This window comes from Thunnus thynnus, chromosome 22 (assembly GCF_963924715.1).
Source record: "Thunnus thynnus chromosome 22, fThuThy2.1, whole genome shotgun sequence".
Taxonomy (NCBI): domain Eukaryota; kingdom Metazoa; phylum Chordata; class Actinopteri; order Scombriformes; family Scombridae; genus Thunnus; species Thunnus thynnus.
The window spans coordinates 859100-882972 of NC_089538.1; the positions used below are offsets into that span (position 1 = coordinate 859100).

Sequence of the window (23873 nt, forward strand, 5' to 3'; positions counted from 1 at the left end):
GGTCCTCTTTACAGTCTCTAATAGAGGTTATGATCCGTGTTAATATGAATGACATAGCAGAGGAAGCCTTAATTCACCAAACCAGAAAAATTTTCCACAGTATTTCATGCCCATTACCCATCCCAAAGTGGACAGGCTCCCTCCTGATAGCTCTGGAAAATGTTGAAATTATAATACATGGTAAAATAAAGTAAGAAGAACAATAATTAAATCAAAATCAAAGAAAATGACCTTGACATCAAAGCTGTTAAAATTGCAATCAGTTTCCATCCACCTTCTTTAAAAACTCTTACCTCTCAGTCAGTTTAAAAGGCTGAAGAGGATTTGTGAGACTACATGAAAACAACAAACTGAAGAGGATGGAGAGATTTGGCACAATCTGCAATGAGATCCACAACTGGAAAATGTTAATAACAAAACTAATGGTTACTTTTTACAGCAGGAGGAATGTTAAAGACAGGATTGTCAAAGCAGGTCCACATATCCACAATGCATTAAACTGGTCACCAGTGACATGCCTGTTAGGAACTTTATGTGTGGATATTGTGTCAGCTGGAATTTCACAAAGAAAACTGAAAGTTTCACTCATCCAGTTGCAGATGTAATTATACAGAACAAAAAATGTAATATATGATCGTCTGTCCATGCAATGAAGTATATTTTGATGACGCTCCATTAAAATAGATTTACGAGCCATTTCCTGAAAAACAAAAAATAATTTAATGTACAAACAAAACAAAAAGTGAAGCTTGTACTGGACAGTCTGTTAGTATTTCTATATAGTGATGCTGTTTTCTATGCGGCTGGGCAGCAAGAAAAGGTACTGAAGCTCCAGTCCTTCATTCTGACTCAGGATGTGGCCCTCGATCTCCTTCAGCTCCTTTCTGAACCTGTCAATCACCTCCTGGGCCTGCCCTTCAGTGAAGTACTCCTCTGTGTATTGGCCTAAAGGAATCTAGGCAGAGGAAAACATGAAGCCAGTAAAACAAAACTAATGTAACATGTGATGTGTGTGACATCATGTACGTTAATGGAGAACACTTTTCAATATAATCCACTCTAATAATGAACATAAAGTAGAATAATCACCTTTCTGGTAATGTTAACAAAAAACACAAAATGTATAAGCTTCATTAAAGTGGAATTTATGGCAGAGCTGTTGAAGTGGATTGCTTAGGTGTTCCTAATAAAGTGCTTGGTGAGTGTAGATAGGACCCTAGTCAAACACTAGATGTACTTTTATACCCTCATATTTTTGCACGTCATTTTTGCTCAAGGGCCCAGCTGGGTTAATCCATGAGTCACACTCTCAGCCATTCATCTCATTCATATTTTCTTCTTAACATGTTCATATTGTCACTTGCATGTTTATACAACCACAGTGCACTTCAATATTTATATCTGTGCTCTGTGTCTGTACTTATTTTACTGATAACATGCAGACCTCACATTTGTCATAGGGACTTCTTTATACTGAAGGATAGTATGTATGAAAACAGACTGTTCTGTGGATTATTAAAATTTATAGGGACCTTGGAAAGACACATCGCTGATTTTCTTTTTCATCGTTTTTCTATACAGTGAGCACCACAAATGAAAGTCCATTCACCTCCATTGTTTTGTGGAGTACAGTCTAAGCCTGCTCTCTGTGAAAAGTGCCCTGAGATAACTTCTGTTATAATTTGGCGCAATATAAATAAAAATTGAATTGCATTTTGTGGATGCAGAATGAGACACATATCTGAAAACCTGGAAACAATAAAGCCAAAACTATCTGCTTGAATAAAAAATCACAGGGGGTAAAAAAAAAATAATTAAAAAATACAATAATTTGGTAAATTATCAGTGATATCAGCTTATTAAAGTCAGATTTTGGAGTCCTCAGCTTTACAAAGCAAACAGAGATGGACTTACTGCATCTGGTTGTGCACGTCCCAGATGCCATGTGATCGCCATCTGCACGCAGGACTGGCTGACATCAGGAAGAGTGGCCATGATCATCTCCATCGTAATGGAATCCTTGTCTGTTGGTGGGGGGTGTCTCATAGTGCAAGGTGTGTTGGGTACCCAGGCACACCAGTCAAACTAAACAATAACATGGAAAGAACGGGTTAACGCCCTGTGGTGGGTGCTGAATGTTCATGATGAGCCAATTCCATCCTAAATTTTAAAAAATTCTAGTTAATTCATGATGTTCTGAAAGTAAGAAGAGTGGACAGTTGAGTTTCAAACCGTCAACACTGAGGTGGGAGCTTTCAGCATGTCTGCAACCATAATTCGCAGTGTGTGAGTGTTACACACCTGTCCGTTGTTAGTAGCAGCATGCTGGGCTGTACTGGTGAAAATGGCGATGGCCAGCAGAGTGTTGAGTTCCTCTCTGGTGCTGAGCTTACTGGACAGACCTGAAATATGAGTGTAAGACACACACAAGCGGTAAATCATCTCTTCTGCTGACAGTAATGTGTGTGTGAGTGGTTTCAGGTTGTCACTAATGATGTGGTTAGCTTAGTTTAGCATAAAGACTGGAGGCGGTTCCTGCTAGTTCCAACTCATAACTCCCCTACAAACACAAATAGTTAGGGTTCAAACCCAGATGGGGTTAGAACCATTCTTTGTTTGCCCTGGTTTATTATATTATTGTTTTATTATTGTGAGAAATGCTGCAGGCTGTGTGATGGTGAATGAAGTGTGCGATTGCTTTCACTCCTATAAACAGAATTCATTTTTGTTTGTGTATAGATTAAACAAACATGATAGGAAATGTGGAGTAGTGAACTTTAAAGGTGTCTGAAGGTGTACTTTTTGGACTTTGGACAGAACCAAGCTAGCCTTTTCTCCCTGCTTCCAGTCTTTATGCTAATAAGCTAACCACATCCTGACTCCAGCTCTGGAGAACACACTCACTTCCAGAAAAGAAAGCAAATAAAAATATTTCCCCAAATATAAACTATTCCTTTTTTTAAAGGATGATTATAAGTCCACTTGGACTAGTCCACTCTCTGTTGGGTGTTGCAGTTGAAACTGACCAAAGTTGGGGAGCTCTGTGAAGCCTTCTTGTGTTATGTCTCTGATCCAGGCTTGGAGCTCCAGGTCTTCCTGCACATCATGGTCTGACTGGTAGAACAATCCAACCATATCTGAGACAAAACTGAAGGAAGAGTCACAGTTAGAGTTATTACTCAAAGTCATCTTGTCCTTAATGGTGCCCTAAAATTACAGAATACATTCCCTCAAACCAATAGCCATAAATTAACTCTGAGCCTTAAATTAACCTATTGTGTACAATGCAAACATTTCAGAATTTGGTGACTTTGGCTTAGCCCAACATACTGAAATGCAGAAGAGCATGCAGACCAAAGCACATTGTAATGAGGCTGACATCGCTCAACGCGTTTTACTGATCTTTACTAGATCTTATCATACTCTTTTTATCCTGAAATCTCTTTTGATAGAACTTGATGTAAACAGTTCAAAATCTCAATCCTCCAACCCTCTCAGATGAGGAGGTGAAGGCTCTAAATGCACCAATTATATTACAAAAGTGGAATCAGGGTACATGGCTACATTTGGGGACCTACTGGGAAAGCTTATGATTGTATGTTTTTCAGATAAAGGTTAATATACATTCAGATATTAATACACAGCTACCTAAGCCAAATAAAGACTGGGCACTGACCATTATCACTTCTAAAGCAATTTGGCCAGGTACAAATGTTATTAATATGATAAAAGTTATTTTTTCCAATGTGTTCACAGTCTTCATTACAGTCACTTTTCCACATTTCCAGGCACCCATCAGGGCTGCCTCTGTTTAACACTTTTGTTTGCTGTATAAACTGAACTAAATCTGTGCATCCCATCACCTTCACCAACACCTCAAACTAAATATCTCTTTATGCACACACAACAGTTTTCTTTTTATCCAGTTGTAAAATTGCCTGGAGTCTTTGTGGCTTTTAAATATGACTGACTGCTGAGATTGCTCTTCCTTCATTAAAGTATCTGGGTATAACCAACATATTCTACAGCATTCAAACATTTTCAAGGCATACCTGTCTATAACCAGTTGTCTCAGATTTTGACCATTTGTCAAACCTGCATACCTACATACCCGTTCTAAAAGATTACAACATGCACAAAAAACATAGATTATCTCTCAGGATTTCAGGGAGCTCTGTACCTCTTAAAGGATAGGTTCAATTGTGTCTTAAAACAACAGTCAGTGGCACATATGAACATTCAAAGGGGTAATCATTCCATCCATTCATACTGGCTATTAAGAGAGCCCCTTCTCATGTGCTTTCATGGGGGCCAAAATCCACAGTGTCCACAGAGTAATTTGCATTTAAAAGTTTATCTGAAGCTTATATGAGGCTTCAGCAGACTGAGTTAGTCATATCAAGTGGATATCTGCCACATTTACAGTCTTTTTAGCATCAAATTCCCTCCCTTTGTGTTTCCTTAGACAGTATTTCCCTGTTGAGCTGTGGTGGAAATATAGTGACAAAAAGAGGGACTTTGGCACTAAAAAGATGGTAACTGTAGGAATACACTGGACTTGACTTAATGGATATGAACACAGGAAAAGCCGTCAGCAGGTTCCATTTCAAAGCATTTATTCTCCTCTACTTCAGTCAGAGTAAGGTGGTGAGTGGTTTCATTTTCTACAATTGAAAGAAAATAATGTACAAATTAAATTCAATCACATTATCTTGAATACAAAATCAATGATCAGCTTCATATTAGCTTCAGATAAACTCTTAAATATATTTTTGCACAGAAGGAGGACTGTGGATTTTGTCCACCATCACTTACATTGTAATTGCATTATGAAGGAATCTTCTAATGGTCAGTATGAACAGGAGGAATGATTACAACAAGAAAAACATGTTTCACTGTTCTTTTGGCCACCTGACTTTGGACACACACACTTTGGACTTTGGACGTCTTTTTATTCCTCACTGATAACCCTTTCTCCATTATCAGTTACCGCAGTATAACACATTTTAAAATGTTACATGGAAAGGTAAGGAGCCCTGTATAAAACGATGTAGTGTAATCAGGTGTGGTTGTATCCTGGCGGTCAGTTGAAGAGAAATTTAGGTAACCCTCATTGATGACAAAATGTACTTTACTCTCATTTCTATGAAAATAGCCAAATTATGTCCAGAACCAATTTTCCCTTCTTCTCTCCATCTGGTGAAAGGTTGGAAAACACTCGACTAAATCTTAAAATGGCACTTATATGCCACAATTCTCTTCTCACTGATAATATGCCATTTTCACTGAGTATGGAAATTCATGTCCAAGCTACTGTATATTTATGGAATGAATATGACCTCTCTCAATCTTTCAAACAAATTATTGGTGAATAGAAACAGAAACCGTTATCTGTGTTCTGTATTCACTTTTTCAGAGGCATTACATAAACCCTTACTAGCTCACTAGTCCCCTAAAGACATATCCAGATCTGCTAGATATTGGTTTGCACACTGAAAACTATTTCATACAATTTAATACTCTAAATTGAAGTTTTAAATCCCTCTAGCAGTTATACCCCACCTACATATTCCATTTCACTGAGAAATTTATCACATTACTGACATTCATTTCTGTTTCACTGTGACTTTAAATCTCCTAAATCCTTTGGTCTTTTTCAGAATAAAGCACACCCAGCACCATGCTAGAATGAGCAACCTGTGTATGGCGTCCCACAGCATCAGGCCATGTTCCTTGTAAAAATAGTTTGGGAGGTGGGAAACTCCTCTGTCAGTGAAGTCGTGGCAGGGGTGGAGGGAGCGGTAGGTCAGCTCCTTGTACTCCCTCTGAGCCAGAATCAACAGACCATCACCGCCTGTAGACACAACCTACACACAAACATGACCATCACCATTAACATCGCACCCATCAACAGAACTTGTTTTTCATTTCTTTTCAGAGAGAGAGGCAAAATGGAGAGCCTGGTCACTATAACAGTTTCTGGCAAAGTACATCAAGCCCACATTAATTTGAAAAGCCTGACAAACCCGTTTGAAGATGCCATTAGCTGAGATGAGCTGAGTGCGCCCCCTACAGTTGATCTCTAGGGTGTAGCGCAGATGAGGAGCCAGGAGCTGCAGCAGGGAGACACACAAAATGATTCAGGGTACAACATGTCTGTGTTGGCTACAGCTTGATAAAGTAACATTAAACCAAATTAGCACAAATTCTCAAATAAAAGCCAGTATGCAAATAGTCAAGTAGAGTCTCAAATCATAGCACTACTCTTGATTCAGAGGAGGATAGGTGGATGGAGGCATTAATCCAACAGTGGACTTTGCCACAAGAGACCGCTGTTTGTTTGCTGTTTCCAACTGCAAGTCGGGACAGTATTTTAAAAACTGTAACTATGATTGTCCACTTAACCCTAACCCTAACCCTAACCATGTTTTTTTCCCTAAACCTAACCAAGTGGTTTTTGTGCCTAAACCCAACTAAACCTTAACCACAGCGTTGTCACATCATAAAACATCAATGTTTTTAACAATGATGTGTAACAGGTTTTGAAAAGCACATACACATGATGTTGTCTTGCTGATTACTGCTGATAGAGGCGCCAGATTAGAAAATGTTCCAATGTCAACTCAACACTTCTGCACATAAAGCCACAGTCAAGGAATACTGTGTATCCTTTGAGAAGGTGGAAGTCTTTTAATTGAAACATCTTAACAGGAAGTGTTAGACTGATTGTAGCTCAACAAAAAAGCAAAAAACTGCAAAGTGGAAGGGACTTAAAATAAAGAGTGAATGAAAAATAGTATGTGTTGAAAAGAGAAAGTGAGAGCGCAGAGTGGTGAGTGCAACATGAGTCTGTTGCTGTACCAATGGAACAGGTGCTGGGGAAATGTACATTATACAGTTTGTCAAGACAACAAGTCAACATGGAGGGAGTGTTGAGTTTGCATTAAGCAGTAGTAGTAGGAGAAGTAGAAATAAAGACATGATTAATATAAGATTGTAAATAAGTACAGATCTGGTTCTCTTTCACACAAATATAAACTTACAATAACTCTGCTCAACTTTGTCCCCACAGACATCATGGATGAAATTTTCCAACAGAAAAATACAGTTATGAATAATATTGTGTGTGTGTGTATGTTTACCTTATATATAGGGTGTACAGCAGGCAGCTGTCTAAGAGTCGCCACACAAAACACCTCTATGACCAGGTGAGTCCTGAGCAGGTGAGACAGCACCTGGAACACCTGGAACTCAGAGTGACGTACCCACAACTTAGCCATTACCCAGGCCAGGGGTGGGTCTCTGGGCAGGAACATGGGCGTGTCCAGGCCTGGAGTCTGTCCAAGCTGGAGATGAGGAGGGGAAACTATTACTGTCCATATCTAGAACCTCCCAGACCATATGAAGCTCAGATATCAGTCACCAGTTTTGTTTTCTCTGTTCTTCCACTATCTGCAACCCAGGGGAGTGTGTCATTTTAAAAAAAAAAACCATCATCTATGCAGCCATTCTGACGTTCATTTTGTATTCTCAATATCCATTAAGTATTTTCAGACATTAATAAAATGTTCTCAGATTTTCATTCAGTATTCTCAGGTTTTCATTTACGGAAGCAAACCTGCTAGTTAGTTCAGCCAGACAGACTTTTCAGATGTTCATAAAATGGATTTTCCTTCTGTATGGTCAAACTTTCATAAAAAGTTGTCAAGCAATAGTCTCAGATTTTCATTACAGTTTCTGTGTTTACATCTACCTGTATCGCAATAGGTATGAGTCCTTGGTCTGGATGTTGGTAAAGCAGACACAGGGGAGCAGCGATGTACTGAGGTTTTCCCCTGATTGTGTTGGTGGGAATCCCATCAACGATGGCATAGTCCAACAAGAAGATGTTCCCTGCCTGGATGGGAGAGGAATCGATCAATGAGAAGAAGTGAGGACAGTGAAGGAAACAGTGATGGAAGAATTACTCAGATCCTTTACCTCAGTAAAGGTACCAATCCAGCAATGTAAAAATATCCCATTACAAGTACAAGTCCTGCATGAAAAATCCCATATGTATAGAAGTAGCCTACATAAGTATTAGCAGCAAGATGTAGTAAAGTATTAAGCTGAAAACACACTGCCGCACTTCAGCGCATCATATGTCGCTCATCAAGTGATAGTAGTTACCTGGATGTAACTCCAGTTCTATGAGTACAAAGTGGGACAACAAAATGCCATGAGTGAGTCGCCTATTGTGGTTGTCCATTTTTGATTAATAACTTGAAAAATAATACTATTCTGAGCCTTGAAATCATGTTTTGAAAGCAGCTGATCAGCCACCAATACATTTTTGCCTTGTATAGAAGCACAAGTGAAATAGTTGAAACTACAGTGAAAAGCAAGCAACAAACTAACGTCTATAGTTGGGCAAACATTGTATTGACGTGCAAAACAGCTTGGAAAAAAATGTGTTTCTCCAGGGGCGGCAACGCTGGAAATAGGACAGAGGAGCAAAGTGACATGTGCCTAACCACTGGTGTGGGCGTTGTACATATGCACACCATTGGGCAGCGGTGTGCTTTGGACCTTAAAATAAAAATGGTTTGGTCCCTCTGACTGATATATTATTATATATGACATCATTAGATTATTAATACTGAAGCATCAGTGTTAGAGCAGCATGTTACTGTTGTAGCTGCTGGAGGTGGAGCTAGTTTCAACTACTTTATATACAGTTAGCTAGTTTAGTTCAGTGGTTCCCAACCTAGGGGTCGGGCCCCTCCAAAGTGTCAGCAGATAAATCTGAGGGGTCGTGAGATGATTAATGGGAGAGGAAAGAAGAAAAAACAAAGTTCTGATACACAAATCTGTTTTCAGTTTTTTGACTTTTTCTCTAATCTTTGATTTTTGCTGAAATATTGGATCCTTTGAACATTTATTGAAATGAAAGCATGTGAGAAGTTTAGAGGGAAAATCACTATTTGGTGGAGCTGTTAACAACTCATAGACATGTGAAATGTGACCCCGACTACACACTGCTTTTTGTAAGACATCAAAAGCCAAAAAGGTTGGAAACCACTGGTTTCATCTTTAACAATGTGTTGTATTTTAAAAGCTTGTTATATTATCCATTGTGTCAAATCTTCATCTGAAAAAGTAATTAAAGCTGTCAAATAAATGTAGTGGAGTAGAAAGTGCAATATTTCCCTTTGAAATGTAGTGGACTGGAAGTATAAAGTAGCATCAAATGGAAATGCTCAAGTAAAGTACAAGTACCTCAAGATTGCACTAAAGTACAGTACTTGAGTAAATGCACTTAGTTACTTTCTACTGCTGGAAGGAGGAGAGTATAAGATGAATGAACACTTTCCAAACAGAAATCACACAGACAATTCAGAAGTTGATCTCCATGAACTGATACATTTGTGGTGTCCCATCAAAGCCTGCACAGAGTATACAGACAGATGTAGAGTATTTCTCCACCTTTAGCTCTTTGTTCAGGTTGGTCCTGGGAGGCAGGGAGCTCTGCACCATGTCTGGTGTGACAGGGAAGTTTCCTGGCAGCGTCTTGCACCTCTGGATCATTCTTGGGTTGGAGCCATTCAGACACTGGTATCCAAAGAACCAGTCCTCTTTCCAATGCTCCATACAGTACTCTGAGTCAAACACATATGTCATACTCGGTGAGTAATCAACACTAGTGGCTTCTGTCTTTAAGAGAAATGTGTTTAGACTGTACATGCCAGTAATGTTAAGGCAGCCTGTTACAAAGATAATAGTTATTTTGTTAGCACTGAACAACAGCACCTCCCATGGGGATTTGATACAAGCTCTATGTCTTAGACTCATATTACATCTCAAGACAGCCTGGTCATAGATACCCTCTTTGGGAAAACTCATTGTGTAATAGAGGCTTTTGGAACAGAAGCTAGCCCAGGAAGTAGGGCAGGTGTAGCTCTGTCTTTGATTGTAGCGATGGCTTTCAACCAACACTGTTCCCGTCTGCTTTGGCCAAATGTTTTTAGCTGCTCAACCACCTCACAGAGGAAGTACAGGGATTAAATAGTAAATTAACTGTTAACTTGGCCCCTTGTTCTGTCAATGTAAAGAATCCTGCAGACTCAAAAGGTGTGATTGGTTTGCCAAAAACACACAAGAAAATATATTTAGTGGTTTAGACAGCTAACTCTGGGTTTTGGTGTCGCAAAGGTCTAAAGGCCTCAGTGTGCTGCAAATGAACTAGGCTGTATGACAATTCATCCGACCACATCTAAAGGCAAAAGTGAGGATAATGGTGCACACTTTCACACAGTCTCTCCTCATGTTGTTGCATGTGTTGTTTACATGAAAAGTGACAGAAGTGGTTGTAGGACAAATGAAAAAAGATAGGTTGAGAGAGAAGTTCTGCACCAGTTCTCATTAGGATTTTCTCATTTGTCTATTAATAAAAACTAAATGCCATCAGAATAATTTAATGTGAAAATGCTATAATCTCATTAAAAAAATGTACTCATCGAGGCTTTAAAGTTTTAATCCTTAATATTTTCATGAAATCAGACCTCATTTTGATACTATTTTTCAGCAATAACCATTAAATGTATATATATTTTGCAATTACCTCTTTATGTGTTATTTTTGATAGTTAGTAGCAGGGTCCACCATTCTCACTCTGGATTGAAACTGCACTCACACATGAGGGATTGGTAGGAAATGATGCAGCATGTAATCTTGGGGTTTGTTATTTGAGCTCACTAATATCAACCTTGCTGTTTACTGTTCACTCTCCTACAGCCGTATCAGAACTGTATCAGTTTAGTGCTAATCCTACTGTTGCTGCTTCACATTCAACTGGTAAAACATGGTGTGACTTTTTTTGTGAGCAAGCCACAGAAAACAGAATGTATTTGTCACAGATGTTAGCCTTGACAACGTTAATCAAAAATCTGTTGTTGTGCTTCTGTTGTATTTCTGACAATGCAGCTGCTCAACGTGTGTTTGCTGTAGTATGAAACCACAGGTGTCACCAAATCAACCAGTGACAAGCGATAAAGAGCACAGAAAAACTTGCAGACTGACAGAGCGGATGTGTGTCTGTGTATGTATTTACCCACCAGCAATGGGACTTCTCAGCTTCCAGAAGATCCGTTTAAAATCATCCAGGTCATTCCAGGACTTCCCAAACCTGATGGCCATCTTTTTCAGTGACAACTCCAGCAAGCTGATGATAAGGAAGGTTGCATGCGTAATTTATGTTTATACAGGTGTGATTATACAGTTACATACATGAACTCCACTGTCATCCCCTTAAAAAATGTTCTTTCATCAGTTTTACCATTTTATTTGGGACAAAAATCAAGTCCCCATAAAGTTAAATATTAAATTTTAGGGTGAAGACCTGGTTTAAAGTTAAGGTATGGTTAGGGTTGGGGTTAGGGTTAGACAAATAGTGGTTAAGTGGCTAGGTCTCTTAAGTCTTCTGAAGTGATGGAAACACGACTGTGTGTGTGTGTGTGTGTGTGTGTGTGTATGTGTGTGTATGTGTGTGTGTGTGTGTGTGTGTGTGTGTGTGTGCACACCACCTACGCATAGTGTAGGGAATGTTCAAAGTCACTCCTCTTCTCATTGTCAAAGCGGACATCTTGGGGTAAATCTGCTTCTGTTTTAGCATCGATGCATCTGGGAATCCCTGGAGCCCACGTCACCCATCTGACAGACACGCCCAAACAATATCATACAAATATCTATACAAATGTGAAGCTGTGTCTATGTGTTTTTATTGTGTGTGTATTCGACCTGTAAGTCTTCTGTCTGTCCTGCAGCTCTGTCTGTCTGTGTGCCAACAGCAGAGGTAAGGAGTCATCCCTCAGTGTCCTAGCTAAGGAGACATGACAGAGAGAGAGACAGGAAAGTCCATCTTTAGCAATAGTACAGACCTACAGGGTCTCATGCCCACAGCCCCAAGGTTTTGGAGGGTCCTTCAGAGAGGAGGGGTAGAGGTGTGGGTAGAGAATCTACTCGCTAATTAGTGTTGACTTTAGGGTTTAAACTTTTTGTCATGTTTGCCTCTGTGTGGAAAATACAACACCTTGACAAGTATTAGTTGGTTAGTAGTTGCTTTTATTTTCATGTGAAGTTGCTTAGTATAAAATTGGCCTCTGTCTTTAATTTGAAATTTAAAGTATTTCAGATTTCTTTTATTTACTTTTAAGTCATAAAGTTATAACATGAGTCTTCCTCTTAGATGCTCTCTGATGTTGGCCATTGATGAAACATCAGCGGAACCCTGAATATCTTTAACAAATTTCATGGAAATGGAAATGGAAAGCAGTCATAGCAATCCCAGCATTCCAGCCTTTGTGCATGAAGATACAGACCTCTCTGGTTTGATCTAGATAATGACATCTGATCCACAGGCCTTGGCATTTATATTTGGTATTAATAAGTGTTCTCATTATCTCCATTCTGACCACATTGTCATCTTATCTCAATATGTAGATCGGTTAGTCAGGTTGGTAGACTTGTCAACAAACATGGCACATCCCAGGTTAAGGAAAGCAGTGCCATTGGCGGACATCATTCACTTTTAAATCACTTTTTGATAGGAAAGACCTGCTACTGCCACTATTTGTAGCTTTTGCTGGCCAGCTTAAGCCAGTGGGAGGCAGAGTCAGTTGACCTTTTGACTTGTTGTGCAGATATGACCGCTTAAGAATGCAGTCATACTGTACAGATTCCATTTACACCTGACTGAGATCAGATCACAGTGTGAGTCAGATCACTTTCAGATCACATTCTGACCACAAATTGTTCTGCTTGCATTGGCGTCTTTCTCCAGATAGGATATCCAGATACTGATGCATGTTAATGCAAGGTGTACATGGGGTAACAGAGCAGGAAATTGGCAGTGATGATGAAGCTCAGTAGTCCCGAAATCTCAGCCCAGTAACCTAGAAATGACCTTCATATTGGTGGATTCCATAGGCCATGATTTATGTCTGATGCCAACATGTAGTGCCAATGCAGAAAGTAATATGTCTTTAAGTAGACAAGGAGAGAAAGTAAGGGTGTGGAGATTGATGGGTGTGTAGCACATTCAAGTCTCACATGAGGAATGTCTTCTATGTGTCCCCTCCAACCCCTCACCCTGACCCTTTCTCATACCAAGTGTTTGAATTATCAAATCTATACCATTATTACCTAACTCATAATAATGATCTTCCCCTACCTTAACCGTACTGTAGTTGTCATGTGAAGATATTGTAGAAAGAAATAATTATTTAAAAAGTTAGCATTGCAAAACTTTGTCACTCAGTTTGCAGTACTTTCATAAAAGATACAGGTGGACAAAACAATACAACACAGAAAGAATGATCAGTCCACAGGATTTGCATGTGCTCAGCCTTGTGCCAGCAAAAAAAAACAGAACCTGATGGCTGATGCTTCACTGTCGAGAAATTTGAATGTCACAATGCCTTCATTTGACACAGTGTAAGAGCAGCTGCTTAGGATAACTAGTCTGCCACTGAGCAGTGTACTGGATCAGTTGGGGTTGACTGCCTTGCTCAAAAGAACCTTGAGTGTACCTTTACAGCTGACCATAAGCAGCTTATTCCAAATGTCTAGAATCTTCCCTACCTGTTCCTTCTCTTATTTCCAGCTTTATGTCTCCTATAAGCCAGCGGTAACATGGAAAAGTCAGCACTTTGTCTCCACCAGGAAGTTCCACAGTGACATAGCGGCAGAACCAGTTATCTTCCACCCAGTATTTCTGTTTCTCCAGTCTGACCAGTAGCAGGGAGCCTAAAGGAGAAGGGCTGTTCACCTTGTACTGATCCACCTGATAGAAACGGGGGGATGGGGGATGGAGGAAGGAAATGACAAAGATAAAAATCATCATTGCAAGCATTAACAGCAGTAATACATATAAACATAGACAAACACTACAGCATTCAAAGGTCTCTGTGTGCCCTGTATGATTTACAACTTTACAACTTCTGGCCCTCCTCTCCTCTCCAACCATCAATCCAGACTCTACTATTTATCCCCCAGTCTCCTCCTAGATGAGCCCAGAAAAACTTCTAAAGGGAGGCATACAGGAGGCATCTTATCAGTTGCCTGAACTTTGGCTGGCTCCTTTTGACATGAAGGAGCAGTGGTTTCACTCTTTCCAGACGACTGGGCAAGTCACACACTTTCTAGGTGGGAGACTGGACACCCTGCTTATCTGAGATCTCATTCTTTCGGTTGAGTTCATGACCATTGGCAAGGAGTTGAACATAGATTGACCAGCAAATCAATAGTTTCACCTTTAGGCTTAGCACACTCTTCACTACAACAATCTGGCACACTGCAGCTCCATCTTACCTTCGCTTAGCCTCAAATCTTTCGTCAGATACTTGAACTCCTTCACTGGAGGTAGCAACTCCTGGAGTAGTGACCTTCATAAAGAAGGACTCTAATTCTGTTCGGCTAAATGTCGGAATGTGAATTGTGGGCATCTATCATTGAAATCGTGTCCGCTCCACTATACATATACTAGCTATACTGGCGTTACACTGGTCTTCACATAGAAGTTGTCCCATAATGCTAGAATGACCAAATCAGATGGGATACTTACTTATTTAATTAATAATGGATGCTCCACTGGACATCAAATTGCTATGGCAATTTGAATATTTAATTTAGGTCAGGTCCAAGATTTGTTGTCAGAGTACGTAGTTTGTTTTTTGCAGTTAGCAATCGTATCACTGAATGCTGTGATGATAAAGACAATGCATCTGCCTTCAGTTGAGTCTGACCTAATTTCAGGGTGTTGCTGGTTCTAACTGTTACATTCAGACCGGTGCTCTTTTGTTTGTCCATCATTGTCAACGTGGACAAACAAAAGATCTGTCCAGAAAAACTGTAAAAGCAGTTGAAATCTATTTGTCAAATATGTCTCTGCCTTCGACACACTTACTGCTCCTCGACAGAAGTCCAGCCCAGGGTTGTCCAGCAGGGTACGCTCACTCTCCCCTCTCTCCCCCACCAGGGTCACAAAGATGTAGTTGTTGGTGCCTGAATACTCGGATGTACCAGTTGCCACTGTTACAGTGTAGACTTCCATCTAAGGATATATATACACACACACAGCATGTTAATGAACAGGGGGTTCAACTGACAACTTGTAGGTACGTGCAGGTCCCTACAGATGCCTTGTTTTCACTGATCAGCACTGATGAACCTCAATCAGATCACCATTGAAAGAAGCCTATGTTTTACAGGCTGTTATACTCTGGTCCTTGGATTATGAAGGGAACTCAACATACACTGTATATCCAGAAGTATGTGGACAATCCTTAGCTGCCTCAGCCACGGCCATTGCTAACAGGTGTGTAAACTCAAGCATGGAGCCATACATTAGCTTAGTCCCAGTTCCATACTACACACTGATACTAATTCTATTGCCATTTCTTAATTGCAGTTATTATACAAGAAATCAATATAATACATAATTTCATATTAGCAGGAGATGATGCAATATGAGCACTGTGCAAAAGCAAACTGCGACGGAATGCCACCGCTAGTTAAAGCTAACAAACACAGCAAAATGTCTCTTCAAAAATTCAGTAGATGAGGTGTTCTTGGAGATGTTCTACCACCATCCGCTATCATTATTACTATTTTAACTGTAAAGTGTCTTTGAGTATCCTGAAAAGTGCTCTATAAATAAAATGCATCATTATTGCTATTGCTATTGTTATTGATATTGTTATTTACTGCTTACTGTCCAGCTGTGAGTAGCTCGATTTCCTTTGGGCATTGCACTGTGGGACAATATCAACAGCACACTCAAAAATCAAGGGCTTTATAGTCAACATACCAACTGTTTTGAGTACACTTAATTTAGTCACTATTCCAGTGTGAATACACTACATACTCAACACTTACTTAGAATTAGTGTGTAATCTTGGGGCACAGCTATTGTCTTGACTGACATATACAGTAGATTGGATTGTACTGAAGAGCTCAGTGACTTTCAACATGTCATTAGGATGCTATCTTTCCAATAAAGTCTGCTACTGTGAAGTGGAAACATCCATTAACAGCTCAGCTACAAAGGCTCCACATGCTCACAGAACAGGACGGCCAAGTTGTGTAGCATGTAATGTCTAAACATCGCTTGCCTTTGTTTCAGTTCCAAACTGACTCAGGGGAGCAAATTCAAAACAAGAACTGTTTGCCGTAATGATGCAGGTTTCCATGGCAGTGACGCAGCACACAAGCCTAGTATCACCATGACAATGCCAAGAGTTGGCTGGACTGGTACAAAGCACAGCGCCACTGGACTTTCTGAAGTGATAAATCACGCTTATCTAGCAGTGTGATGGACACCAGGAGAACACTCCCTACCTGAATGCAGAGTGCCAACTATAATTGTCTGTGGCTTCCTGGTGTGGGCCCCTTACTTCCAATATAAGGAAATTTTGATACTACTGTATACAATGAAATTTTAGACAATGAGGTGGTTTCCTGTTGCTTCCACACTCAAAGCCGATATCATAAAGAAATGTTTTTCTCAGTTTGCTGTAGAAGAACTTGACTGGCCTGCACAGAACCCTGACCTCAACCCCATCCAACACCAGCCAGACCTCATCACCCAATATCCGTGTTGGACTTCACTTATGCTCTTGTGTCTGAATGGGAGCAAATCCCTGCAACCAGATTCCAACATCTGCTGAAAAGCCTGAAACAAAAGACTGGAGGCTGTTATAGCAGCAGATTCAAGAACATGGTGTCAGAATCACAGGTTCAACTATCACACTAACATTGAGCATCCTAGATAAATGGCTTTACCTAACCCTAACCCTGCAAAGCTGGTTATCAACTGGCTTTGTTAACTCTGGGTTTACCAATCTAGCTATGAGCATCTGAAACAAACAACCAACCACATGCAACATCAACAAGTGCAGAGTTAATATTGAGATAAGATGAACATGTTGATACCTTTGAGGAAGCCTAGTACATATTTCTCCAGGAAATATTTTTAGTTTATACTACTTATAGTCAGAAACATCCCATGAACTTTTTTTTTACAGTCTAAGCCATTGCATATAAGCTATTTGATCACCCAGGTATTACAAACATAAAGAAACTATAGTTGTCAGATATTCAGCCCGGTAGTAACATGCTGATGTGAGTATAATTTCCTGGTAATAATTTGAATATTATTTCAGAGATACCAAATGTGTAAACCACACAGACGCAAATGAGCTTATGAAAACAATAGATAAGAGGTCTGCAACAGCAGATATCACTGCCCTTATACTTGTGGCAGGACGTGTGTTCACGTAATAGCTCTTCAAAGTCAAATATCTTTATTTCAAATGTGTTACTGTCTTACTTATTAATGAAAAGATCATGATGCAGTTTGCAGACTTGTGATATGGACCTCTGACCTTCAGAATAAAAGTAGTGAAAGGAATTGTACGATGGCTAACAAGCTATGACTCACTTATTTTCATGCATCATATGGCATATTATTGTACTCGCACTAATATGTTATTGCATCACTTTGCTTTTTTGGCTGTGTTTTTCTGTACATTAGTTACATTTATGCAAATGTGTGGATATTTAAAAACAACTTTATTTAGGAAAATGCACCATATTAGCGTAATATAAACTAAAACAATCAAGGTCTTCAAGACGGGGTCACATCATTAGCCACTAATAATGTAAACCCTGCCAATTGATATTTTATTTAGATGGTGCAACTTCCCTATAAAATATGCAATTAATTCAATTACCAAAACCAGTGAATCCCATATAGCATGTGCAGTATGCATTCATCCAGCTAGTGTGGGAATGTCAAACCCAACATCAGATAAAAATTGTGGTATCCTGTGAAACACAGAGAGATGTATTTGGTCGTGATAGGCTTAATCAGCATCGTGTGAATTCGTTTGGCAAGGGCTTGAATATAATATAAATATTGTAAAATATAAATATTGTGTATAAACAATATTTTTTTCTACCATACAACTCCTGACAGGCTTACATTTTTACTTTATTCAAGATAATTATGTGGAAATGTATTTACGTACAGCCATTTGAAACTTCAATATATCACATCACATCAAGTTTCAGAGAAGAGTTGTGGAGGAAATATCCATTCATAACAACTGCAGAGGACATTTACTGTGATTAGTTTATCTGTGTCCTTTGTTGAACCAACAAGTAACTTCTGAACCCCACAGAGTCTCTTCAGTCAAATAAATGCTACACAAAACCACCAGCAAGAATGTTGTACCCTACTTTGTTGGCCATAAAACTAACTAACAATAAAGTACGCACCACACATAGGGCCTGACGTTATGACCTCAATCAAAGAGAGATTAGTGTGTTATCCATCTATCTTTGGGTTTAACTCAGGTTTTCGTAACTTCAGAGGATCAGATCATACCTGCCAACAAGGACACACATAAGTAGTAGATATCGCTTTCCTGTTCCAGAGTTTCCATGTGTCAGATGAAAGTGAGGAGTTGGATAAATCCACCACTGATGAATAGGTTATTACAAGGGTTTCTTGAAGGAAGTGGGTAGGAATGATATCAACAGAACCAGAGGAGTTACTCATTTTGGTAATGGTCTCAGTTACATTTTCAATTGTTAGTGTATCAAAAGATGTTAAGGCACAGTTGGTGCAAGGAGAGGGTTCAGTGATCAGTATTTTTTCAAATGATCTGTTCTGCACAATCTCCTTTTTATTTAAATATTACAACAATGCAAACAAGTTTCAATTATGATACACATTTAATACATGAACAGAAGACTTATGTAATTAGTTTGTTTGGCACCCCAAACAGTAACTTATTCCTGCACTGAGCAAACAATGGATTTACCAAATAAAGTGATGCAATCAGTGCAATAGCAGTGTCAGTAGGCAGTGTTGAGAGTAAGCAGATGCCCCAGCACATCCTCTCTAGTCCAAATGACTGAGTCAGCCATATATATTGTCAAAAAGATGAAAATACAAAGTATATATTGAATACTTGAATAGTTCGAAGGTTTATTTGAAACGATGGAAGTGCTCAAATTGAAAGATAATGAATACTGGCACAAAATCTCAACTTTGTGTGAAAAATATTTGTTTTGACCTCAAAAGACATGAGTTATATTCACGTTCCTCAGAGGATGACTCCTATTGACATTGGTGATCCTTTGGTGAACCACCCTGAGGTTGACATTTGTGGTCCAGAGTGATATATCTTCACAGCTATTAGATGGATTGACATGAAATTTGCTAGACATTCAATGTCCCTAGAGGATACATTCTAATGACTTTGGTGATCCTCTGACTTTTTCCTCTAGCACCACCAGCAGCTTTTCATTTATCCTGTGAAATGTCTCAGGACCTACGGGATGGATTGGCACACAGATATGCATTGTGCCCTGAGGATAAATGCTACTGACATTGGCAATCCACTGAGTTTTCCTCTAGCACCATCGTGAGCTTTTTTTTAAAATATCTCAAAAATTATTGGATGAACTTAGGCCCTGTTCACACCTGGCATTAACATGCATCTTGGGTGATCTGATCACAAGTGGACAGCTCTAAGTAGTTACAACTGTTACAACTGTCCCTGGTCTCCCTACGTTAGTTCACACCTAGCATTACAATGCTAGGTGTGGTCACAAGTGGGTTTCCACTTGATCTCACTTGTGATCTCACTTCCCCACCCCATATGCAAATGAACACATATATCATTTCCACACACCCACTTTACTACATGACACACCCACTTGGTTAGATTTAGGCATGATGAGGGGGATGGTTAGGGTTAGGGGTCAGGGGGCGTGTCACGTAACATGTATAGTAAAGTGGGTGTGTCGCATAGGTAAAGGGTAAGTCTGCAAGACTGTAAATAGACCCTTCTCTGTTATGGCTTCTTCTTCTTGTTTCGCACTTTAATATGATGACGTTGGTGCATTTTCACTTACGCAGAGGACATCAGTTGAGGAGGTGGTCCTTCAATGTGGCCCAGGACATATATATATTTGCATACACACAGCTAAAAGCATGTGGCCATATACAGTCTGAGTGATCAGATCTCAATGCGCATTTTATGACAGGTGTGAACAGAACCTTAGTCTTGTTGATAAACATCTTCACACAATTGAAGCAAGATATGATTATTATCTTTATCCTGATTAAATAATAAGAGTCAGCTATGAATGATCCTATTAGCATGTCAGAAGCCAAGAAGCAACAGAAAAACACTCACCTTAGTCCAGAGCTGTGTTCAGAGATGAGTGTCAGCTCCTCGTTTTCTCCTCCTGCAGATTTCCTTTGGCACAGTTTGTATTCTGACACTTGACCCTCCTTTTCCTCTCTCTGCGTGTCTTTAATCTTCTCTCCTCCTCTCTGTTAAGAATCCTCACAGACCTCTGCTGTACACCCAACAGCATAAAGTTGTTTGAAACTATGAAAATCTTCTGTTTCTCTGTGGTTTGAATTTGCTCAGCGGGAGTGTCTCTCACACACACTCCCTCTCTCTGACTTCACAGCTGAACTGACTTTCTCTCTCATACTCCCTTCAATCAGCCCTTTGTGCTTGGCGCACTTCCTGGGGACTTGGTCTCACCTCACACACCCACACAAATGCACGCACTAAGTTGCAAAAGGGAAGTTGGGTCAATATCTGGACTGCAAGTTGTCAGATAAGACCCATGTTACAGAGCTGTTGTAGCAGCAGTAGCTGTAAAAACATGTCTGGTCAAAAAACAGCAAATCATTCAGGAGTCTCTAGTATAGTTTTGGCTCCAGTCTTCAATGCTAAGGCATTAAAAGTTCCAAGAGACGCCTCAACACTGAAAAATATTTGTTGGTGGTCTGTGTTTAGCTTAGCTCTGTCAAAAATGTTTTTAGTTGGCCAGCTACAGTCACCAGTACTTCAAAAAGTGACTTTAGTTCATTCAGTTACAGTAACCCCACGATGAGGGAAAGAATTTTGAGAAGCTACGTTCTATGTGCAACCACCACCCACCACTTGTAGGAATTATTGCATATTTTTTCTCTTTTGATACCTTTAGTTAAGCAGCACAACTGGAGAGAAATAACATATAAGCTCAACATGATCTTCAAAATAGAAAATTAGCCACTTTTAGTTTTTGTTTATGAAGGGGTGAAAGCAGCTTCAAATATTGTACCGCACTGAATTTCTCACTGACTGTCTTATATAGCAGTCAGATTTGACTCAAAACAGCATTAAATGTTGTTCACCTCAGTTGCACTGAGGTTTCCAAATAAATCAGTAATATTTGGTAAAAGCAGAAGCAGTTACATCATCTCATTCTCTTATATGATGATGATGATAATGTAACCAGCCTTTAAACACAGCTGTGTTGTGACGAATGCTGTATATGTTAATGGGGGTGTTACGAATATTCTGTTTGAAAGTTTGTACAAAGTGCATTTATGTGGAGTGGTTGCATCCTCTTCTCTTCCATCACTAATAGTGTTTAAAATACCACTGAATGGAGACCAGAGAAGCGTTTGCCAGTGCAGGCAGCAGGAATGCTCGGAATTTTCCTTGTATCTGTAAAAAGTCTGGAGGCATTTTGAATCACTTGGAGGCAGAGAACTGACTTTTGACCTAGTTAAAAACAAACAAAAAAATCATCAACTGGAGGAAGCCTTATTGAACCTTATAGTCCCTTAGTTTTTAAAAGACAGGATGAACAACTTGACTAAATTGTGACTACAAAGTGATCGTAGATTGTCTGAATACAGGAGTCTCAGATTTAGATTAAAGTTATGTGTGCATCCAGCTCTTAAAAATTCTGCTTTTCTTGTTTTCTGTTATTTATATACTGTTATGATGTTGGATATCTATGTTAAACATGGTCAAAGTTTGTAGAAATGCTGCCTGAAAGTCAAAAGCCAGGGCTTCAACCTGCTCTGAACGCTTGGTTCGCAGCATTTTTTTTTTTGGCAAATGCCCATAAACAGCTGTCAGTTCTGTAGCCTTGCTTACTAAGGTTGTTGCTAAGGCTTTTCCATGTGCTGTTTGCTTTGTCCACTCTCATATTTCAGATCAGATTCCGGCTCAAACATGTATGGAAAGATATTCCAGTAGAGCCCCAGATTATAAATATAAACCTGGAAATGAGCAGAAAATATCCTCTTTAATATCTGAAAGACAGGAACAGATTGAAATGAAATGTGTGGCCTCAACACAGTATATAAATGAAGAGTAAAATAGACCCTTGCGGTCACCACAAGTGAGGGAGCAGGATGACAGCCCTATGGTTTCAAGAGATTTAGATTACCAGCAAGGTAGAAATGAAAGAGAAAAGAGAGAGAGAGAGATCATCATTCATGACAATCAATTAAAATAGAATTCAGTACAGAGCTTTAATCAAAAATGAAAAAATGACTAGAATTAGCAGCATTGGTGACCATGATAAGAGCAGTGTTGGTGCAATGAAAGCAACAAACACCACTTTGAAATTCATATAAGAAATCAACTGGTTAAGCTAATTCTAATTCTACATTTTTGTAGATAATAAGCTTGAAATTGTTTAAAACCAAGGCGTCAAAATAGAGCTTCCCAGCAGTTGATGATGGAGAGACTATGTGGGCTACTGCTGTTTAATGAGTGAAATGACTAATAAACACAGCACATTTGGCTGTGGGAACTGATTGAGAGAATGACTCATTGCTGAGCAAACTGTGCCACAACTGGACCACAAACGTCATATTTCACCACAAGGTTTCAAGATTACTATTAAATGTTTGTAAGACACAAAATGTGGTGTTTTTTTTAACATTTGTAAGAAACAAACATTTAGTCATAAAGGCACCCAGAAAAGCCTGGCAGAACTGTGGAGTGGAAATGGACAGAGGCAACCCTTAGACACAGAGTTGGGATGATAGCAAACATACAGTCAACCAATGTGAGGCTTGTAAATAACTGCTTTGTGGTCTGGAGGAGGGACGTTATTTTTGGGAGTTCTAGCTGATCTTCTGTTCTACAATGGCGGCCTCTAGTATGCATTGATTGATTGTTGACAGGTTTAATCTTTGTCTTAGCAGTGCCTACTGACCTTTTTAGATCATGTCTTCTGTCTTGGAATGTAATTTATGCAGGCACATTCGGTGTTGTCACATGCCAGTACACAATGCACCCATAAACAAAATGCCCCTACTGTTATCAGAGATCAGACATGACGGTTATGAGCCACTGATGTCAAGATGTCTGAATTCAACAGAGCCAGTTGCAATAGTTCATTTACAATCAAAAGTATTTTTTATCTTCAGTCTCCAAACAACATCTCACAAAAAAGCAAAAACGATTTTTGGAAATGTTCTCCTATTTGCTCACCTGGATTTTGGCCATTTCTTGTGCTTCTTTTTTCAGATTTCCTTCAGCTGTGATCTTCAGATTTCTATAGAATTTCAGTATTTTCAAGTTTGTGTTGGCGGCATTGCTTAAGCATATTGAGTCTTTTTCCCAGAGCTGCACCGGTGTTGTCTCAGCTGTCAAACTGAGGTCCTGCGAGTTGTGAGGCAGTTCTTGGCTTTGTATACAGTGTTCGCTTTGTCCTAATCCCTGATTAAGAACAGATGTGTGACACAAGAAAACCATCAAATGTCTTAGTAACAAGCCTTTAAAGCAGCCTCAGTCCTCATTGTCACAGATTGTCCAAGTGAGTGGAACTCTACTGGAGGGATGGACTGAACATATTCCCTCATATTTTGATGATGGTGATAGACAGCACTTTCTAACACTCGAAACACCGTAGCAAATGATTCACATAATCAACCTAATCAAACCATTCAGTGAACCCTTGTATCTGTATTATTTGTCACCAATCTGTATGTGCTCTGCCAGCATGCTGCCAGCAGT

The 23873-nt window shown here is 39.5% G+C and overlaps 1 protein-coding gene across 1 annotated transcript; it reads right to left on the reverse strand.

The window, feature by feature from the left end:
- Positions 1 to 5: 5 nt before the first annotated feature.
- Positions 6 to 20544, reverse strand: alox12 (arachidonate 12-lipoxygenase). The gene is made up of 15 exons (XM_067579047.1): positions 20247 to 20544; positions 14942 to 15088; positions 13618 to 13819; positions 11776 to 11857; positions 11566 to 11688; positions 11094 to 11200; positions 9466 to 9638; positions 7754 to 7897; positions 7143 to 7346; positions 6027 to 6113; positions 5698 to 5867; positions 3027 to 3148; positions 2302 to 2402; positions 1915 to 2085; positions 6 to 955 (listed from the first exon to the last, which is right to left on the reverse strand). Exons 2-15 carry the CDS (start codon positions 15086 to 15088, stop codon positions 776 to 778), a joined length of 2013 nt encoding a protein of 670 aa, XP_067435148.1. The 5' UTR covers positions 20247 to 20544; the 3' UTR covers positions 6 to 775.
- Positions 20545 to 23873: the final 3329 nt, after the last annotated feature.